This window comes from Eublepharis macularius, chromosome 1 (genome assembly GCF_028583425.1).
Source record: "Eublepharis macularius isolate TG4126 chromosome 1, MPM_Emac_v1.0, whole genome shotgun sequence".
Taxonomy (NCBI): Eukaryota; Metazoa; Chordata; class Lepidosauria; order Squamata; family Eublepharidae; genus Eublepharis; species Eublepharis macularius.
In genome coordinates this window covers 134,881,071-134,887,956 of record NC_072790.1, presented here as the reverse complement: position 1 = coordinate 134,887,956, position 6,886 = coordinate 134,881,071, and the positions used below count along the sequence as shown (strand labels likewise).

At 40.6% G+C, this 6,886-nt stretch overlaps 1 protein-coding gene across 1 annotated transcript; it reads left to right on the top strand.

Moving 5' to 3' along the window:
• Window positions 1-292: 292 nt before the first annotated feature.
• Window positions 293-6,522, top strand: DYNLT1 (dynein light chain Tctex-type 1). The gene is made up of 5 exons (XM_054975988.1): window positions 293-440; window positions 2,128-2,169; window positions 4,193-4,316; window positions 5,064-5,141; window positions 6,166-6,522. The coding sequence occupies exons 1-5, from the start codon at window positions 414-416 to the stop codon at window positions 6,234-6,236; spliced, it is 342 nt and encodes a 113-aa protein (XP_054831963.1). The 5' UTR covers window positions 293-413; the 3' UTR covers window positions 6,237-6,522.
• The last annotated feature ends 364 nt before the right edge of the window (window positions 6,523-6,886 follow it).

Genomic DNA, 6,886 nt, shown 5'->3' with positions numbered 1-6,886 from the left:
TCATGTGAGACTCCGTCTCCATGGAGACCATCAAACAATCTGGCTCACTTGACAAAATCGAAGAACAAAAAACCTAAACGTACGTCATTTCTCAGTGCGCAAGCGCAGTGAAAGACACGCATGGGTCTCTTCGGCTCAGCCTCGTCGCAGAAATGACGTCAAAACAGGCAGCAGCTGACAACCCCTGTCGCCAAGAAGCGGAAGCGGAAAATTTAAATGAATCGCATAGCAACGTTTCCGGGAAGCTTAGTTAGCCGCGTCTGATTGGTTGGAAGGCGAAGGAATGTCCTGCCCAGTTGCCCAGCAAAAAAGACAAGAGAAAGCGCTTGGGTGGACGCGCTGCGCGTGCGTAGCTCACAAGTTGCGCCGAGGAGTGGCTGTTCTGGAGGCGGAGCTGAAGGAGAGGAACGGAGATGGACGAGCTGCAGACAGCTGAGGAGGTATAACGGTTCCAGAGGGCCAACATTCCCCTCGCCCCCAACTCTAGCGGGTGGCTGTGGAGAGAAGAGGCGGCGAGCATGCCGGTCCCTTTGTTCCTGGCGGGGAGGAGAAGCCAGTCCCCACCCCTTTTCCTTTGTTGCTCCACAGCCCTGCGCCTCCAGGAATAGGCGCTGAGGATCTGCCATTCTTCGCCCGCAATCTGGGAATCGCAGCCTGTGAGCCCTGTGGGGCTTGCCAGCTTTCCTCGGTGGCACCACTACTCCCACAATATTGTAGTGAGACGTTAAGAATATGCTACTGCTTGCTGCAGTATGGTACCTTAAGGGAAAGATACGGCAAAATATTCTTTCCTACGGCTAGGGGGACATAGTAAGATTCGGGTCATTGTTTTCAAGTAATCGTTTCTTGTCATAGTACAGTCAGTGGCAGCTCCCTGTTAGGATCTTAGAAGCAGCAGTGCCGCTCATATCCAAAAAGGGGACTTCTCCATATCTGGGCGGGCTCCCCAGCCTCGTGGAGAACTGCAGCTCTTGAAACCAAAAAAAAAGGGGTGGGGTGGGGATCCGTAACAGCCTGATGTGGATTGAAAACGCTCCAGGAGATATGGAACGTTGTGAGCAGAGGAGGAGAGACTGGACTGCTCAACCCCCTGAGGGTTTAAAGGGAAGATAATGGGGAAGGGACAATCCCATACCATTTTCTTGTGCAACTCTTTGTAGGGCCACGGTTTTACAAATCTTTTAAAGAGAGAGGGAAAAAAACCTGCCAAGCAGAGGAAAATCTAACTTGCATGGGTTACAGTAGGTTCTCTGCTGGGTGTGTACTGTCAGAACAATAGCTTCCGTTTTGCTTGGGTGCATCCTGTTATCAACTGAATGGGCTGTGAAAGGGAGCAGGAATGGTATTTTTTGTGTTCCACAAGCACATGTATGTGACTGTTATCCCTATCCTATTTATTTATATTATTTATATTTCACTTTTCTCACTGAGACTCAATGCAGATTACACTGTGCCTGAGTAGAGTTAGTTTCAAGGATATTTCAACAAACAATGTAATAAGGTATATAAATGCAAATGTGCAAAGATTTAAAACCAGCAGAAATCTAATACAGAGTTGAAGAAATGCTGAAACAGAGCATTAGTAATTCCAAGACTGACATATTAAACAACATTGAACTACCCAGTAGGATCATATGGACAGCAACAGACAGTAAAGTCTATGGTCCCTGTCTCTTTACCGATGCATCTCTTTGAGACCACTTCCTTACAGTACAGCCATCCTATTTGAGTGAAAAGCCCTCTTTAATAATTCAGTTTTGCATAATTTTGCACTGGATCTTGACCATTTCTTTGGAATTTGCATCTACATAAGTCCTTAATAGTGCAATCCTGAGCAAAGTTACATGCTTCTAAATCCATTGAAGTCAATCCTCCATTTAGGATTCCACTGTAAGTTTGCAGCTGTTACTAGTTATTGGGTACTCTTGCAATGAAAAAGCCTTGAAGCAAAAACAAGGCATTAAGTGCTTAAAAATAGGCAATCAAATACCTGATTAAGCATTATAGCTTCCAGGAATCTTGTGTCTATTGTTCACGATGCAAGTAGTACATTTGATTGAAATTTAACGTCTGTATCTTTTAAACTGCCAAATTAATTAATTTTAATTCCTGTATCTTCTTTTAAAGACTGCATTTATTGTGGATGAAGTCAGCAACATCATAAAAGAGGTAGGGAAGTGTTTCTGCTGCATTTTACCAAGAATGTATTTTCAAATGTAGCAATTTTTCCCAATAGTAGTTCTCTTTATTAAGATAAATGTGTTACTTATGTGGAATGCCTATTACACTATATTGTAAAATGGAGATTGTTAAAGGAGAAATAACAGTTAGTGTAATTATGTTACCAGTCTCTGAACAGATACTGAAATAGTTAAAGAACAAGATTTGAGTTCAGTAGCATTTTAAAGACCAACAGGATATAAGTTTTCAAGAGTCAAAGTATCTGACGAAGGGAGCTTGTCTTTCAAACACTTATACTCTGGAAATGTTGCTAGTCTTTTAGGTGCTACTGAACTCAAATCTTGCTCTTCTACTGCAGATTAACACAGCTACCCATCTAAAACTATCTGTAGCAGTTAAATATTTGTTATAGATGAGTTCCCTAATGGCAGATCTGTGCTATTTCATTGGAAAAATGTGAAGAGAGCAGTGAAAGCTGCATTTTCTATGAGAAGCACATTTATTCCTCATCTTTATATCCCTTCCTTTATCCAAGTAGCTGAGAGGGACTTAACAGGAGGGAATTGGCCCATCTTCCCCCCGCCCCCTCTCTGGGAGATAGGTAAGGCTAAGAAAGAGTGAATGTCACAAGGTGAGTTTAGTGGCCCAAGCAGGGGTTCAGGGTCCTGCCCAAATCCTCTAGGTCCAAACTGAACACTCTTAACTATTATGCTACATGGGTGCTGTCTCTCAATAAAGGCCAAGATTTAGATAATGCTACACTTGGGCAGGGAGGCAGAGAACAGGGCTGTGACTCTGAAGTACTGTGTCTGCTTTGTGTGCATTATGTTGCAGGCTCAATCCCCAGCATTTCCAGGTAAGAGGAGAAGGTTGGAGGTGACATGAAAGATTTCTACTAGAGACCTTGGAAATCTGATGCCAGTCACACTAGACAGTACTAACCGTGGTTGGATCCATGGTCTGATTCAGCTTCATGCATACAGGATTCTTAATTCAAAGTATGAGGCTGAAGAAAGTAAATGGGGCTTCAAGTTACTGGATTTTTTAAAAATTTCAGCCCCTCAGTCTGGATTGACTCACATTCCCATTTGTTTCTTTAAGTTCCATGATAATTGGTTTGTGGTGTGACTTGAGATCAATGTGGTTAGCCTGCTTAAAACAACTGAATCCTAGTTATGTATTGCCAAGACACTGGTGTTTTAATTACTGAACTTCTGTTGTGGCAACCTCTATTTCAAGTAGTGAAGGTTACAAAATGCTTAGTAGCATGCACAAAATAGGATAGAAACAGAAGATTCACGCCATTAATGACGCCATTAATTCTCGCAAAGTTAGCACTGGCAACTTATTTGTGCTATGTGCCCATGGTTACCATATTAAAATGCTTACCAGGCTCTTGTATGTTTTGATCTTGTATAGTTTGTGGGGTTAGAATTTGTGGGGAAACCAAAATGCAATCCAAATTGGTGCTTGTGTTTGATAAACATCTTCTTTTAACAGTCTGTAAGTACATTCACACATGAAGCTGCCTTATGCTGAGGCTTTATATGGAAAGTGTGGGATTCATTGCTACAACACAGGATAGGATGGGATGATGCATTTCCTTATAGGAGGTTAATTTGGGCAGTTTTATACTGGACTTTCAGTTGTAGGCTTCTTTTGCCACTCTTGCTGTGTCTTCAGAATTACTCAGGTCTTTCTGGTGATACAGTGCATCGAAATTCATTGAAACATGCCTTTAATGTATTATATAGTTGCTCTAGCTCTTACTATTTAGATTTCTCAGGATAAATTTAAAGTGAAATTCTTAGATAATAACTTCCTTTCTGCCTGAAACTTTGATGGGAGTTGAGGGAGAAATAATGGGAAGTGATACAGAGATTGCAAGCCAGGTGCTTGTCAGTTCAGTTGGAAAAAGATTATTCACTATAAAGTTGATTTTAAAAGGCGATGGTGAGTAGAAGAGTGGATTAATATTACTGTTGGTTTACTGACCTCCTCTTATTTGTAGGCTATAGAAGGCACAATAGGTGGCAATGCATATTTGCACAGCAAAGTGAACCAATGGACAACCAGTGTTGTAGAGCAAATTCTAAGTCAGCTAACAAAGCTGGGGAAACCTTTCAAATATGTTGGTAAGTTAGTAGTTTTCTACATTGAATGCATTTTGACTAGATAGAAATAGTTTCAGATAAATTAAAAATTCAAATGAAAAGAACAGAGCAGAGGTGGGCAGCAATAATTAGTTTCAAAATTGGTGTGATCTTCAAAAGACACAGAAATGAAAGATTACCACATATATACCTTTTAAATTAAAATAGATGTGATCGTGGGGTTTTCTGCACAGGTTTTTTTGCTGCTCCGAGGTTCATCCAAACAGAGATCAATTTGCCCTGCCAGTACCATCCTCCACCTCCTATCTCTAGGTCATTGCAGGCAGTATTCTCCAGTTTGGACCCTGGGGAGGGCAGGGGAGAGGTTTTAGGTAAGGGTGGTGGAGCTGCTCTCCATTTAGGCTTCCCCATGCAAAGACTTTCTCATGTGATCATTTGCAATATTTTTTGAAAATTCAGTCCTTATATATTGATATATTTTAAGCATGCAGACACACATAAAAAGTAGGGTGCTGTGATGTCACCTTTGATGACAGTACCTTCCCTTGAAAATCCTGATTAAGGAACATATAGAACAAAATAAACTAACCCCATAACTGTAAATATGCAAAGGAAGGGCAGACATGTGGAAGAGCCATACCCAAAATGCTTGGGGATCAACTATTAAGAAAATCAGGAATAATTTGAGTGTGCAGAAAAGCCCTGTATTGCTCATTGAAGGGACATGTGCCATTTTCTAACAAACAATATGTCTTTTGCAATTTACAGTGACATGTGTGATCATGCAAAAGAATGGTGCTGGACTTCACACAGCAAGCTCTTGCTTCTGGGACAACTCTGCTGATGGTACATGACTGTTTTAATACTTTCTCTCTTAACTTCTTATTGAAATGTCTCATATGGAATTTGTGCGAGCCAGGAAGCATTCTTTGCAAACATTATATGGTAACAAGTTTCAAGTCCAATAGTTACTGTAGGGTATATCATGTAATAACATGTAACTTTTTTCTTTGTCCTTAGAGTATCATGTGGTTTCTGTGGAACAATATAGTGTGCCTGAATATTGGAGCAGTGTAGATTAGATAAGCATTTCAATTTAGAGCTGTGTTATCTACATATTGCAAAATTACCTTGGACCTAAGTTTAGCAAACAGAGCTATATGTAGTGCCAGCATGGAAGAACATCTGAGGAGGATTAAGGATGGTGTTGTCAGGTGACCTTTATTCTGACTTCTAGTATGTTGGCAGCAAGATTCCGTAACTAAGTCATTACAGGATTGTCTCCTCCTGTAAACATTCAGCCTTCCAATGAAGGGTTAAGGGAGTTCAAGTGTAGATTGTAGCCCCAGACCACATGACCTATCAGATTGCCAGTAGTAGTAGTAGTAGTAGTAGTAGTAATAATAATAATAATAAAAATAGATTTATATACCGCCCTTCAGGATAACTTAACACCCATTCAGAGCGGTTTACAAAGCATTATTATTATCCAGTACTTCTATTTCTGAGAAGCCATGCTTGATAAGCAGAGGCCATTATAAAGGCAGAGGAGAAACAGACTGGAAGGAGGGAGAGCTTTCACCAGAGACCTGGAGATACTGGGGAGTGTGCCTCATGTTTTTGGAGCTCTTCAACACTACTAAGGGATTGGTGTTTTGTTGTCTCTGTATTGTTTGTTTCCCTTTTATATGTTGCCTCTGTGAGCTTTCATCGATCTTCCAGATCTCTTAAAGAACCCTTGCCTCAGGCAGAACACTGTGAAAGATATTTTTGCTCCACTTGATTTTAAAAAGGTAGCTTTAAGATCAATGCAGAAAGGAAACATAAATGTATACAGGAGCTATCTAATTCTGAACATTTTTCCTTGTAGGAACCTGCACTGTGAGATGGGAGAACAAGACTATGTACTGTATTGTCAGTGCCTTTGGACTTGCAATATGATTGCCTTGGAATTCTTCAGCTTGTCTCATCAGTTCCATTCCATAGTCCACTAAAACTGTGAATTCACTGTTGAAAGAACTTTTTCTTCCTGTGAGAGAATGGGAGAGCAATTTTATGTGGTTATATAAACACGTCGCTCCTTATCTATATCAATGCACTCTCTTAACTCTTTAAGGACTCTGTTTTAAGGTGCTAAAACCTGAAACTGCTGCAGTTCTTCAGCTTTACTCTGTGGTTTGAATACTTAACTTTCACAGTTTGTTTTGTTATTAAATTATTGAAGTTCTGAATGCGTACCTGTACAGTCATTCTGAAAGATAAATTCAAGAAGAGAGACTAACCTTAAGTGTTTAATAGCCTGATTCTAATAGACTGATTAGTTTCCTGGGGTGATCTTAGCATGGAAACTGTTTGGAATGTGGGGCTTTACACTAAATCTTGATACATAGAACAGCTATGCAAGTACGGTGTCCGTTTACGGGAATTCATAGTGGCATTAGATAAGCTTCAGCTTAGAAGTGGCATCACATGCTTTACTTGCAGAAAGGGCTGAGTTTAGGAAAGGGCTCTTCAGTTAAAAGGTTCCTGGATAGTAGGGTTGGGCTAGAACGTAGTTCAAGACTTCATTGCAGGTATTGCTGATTGTAGTA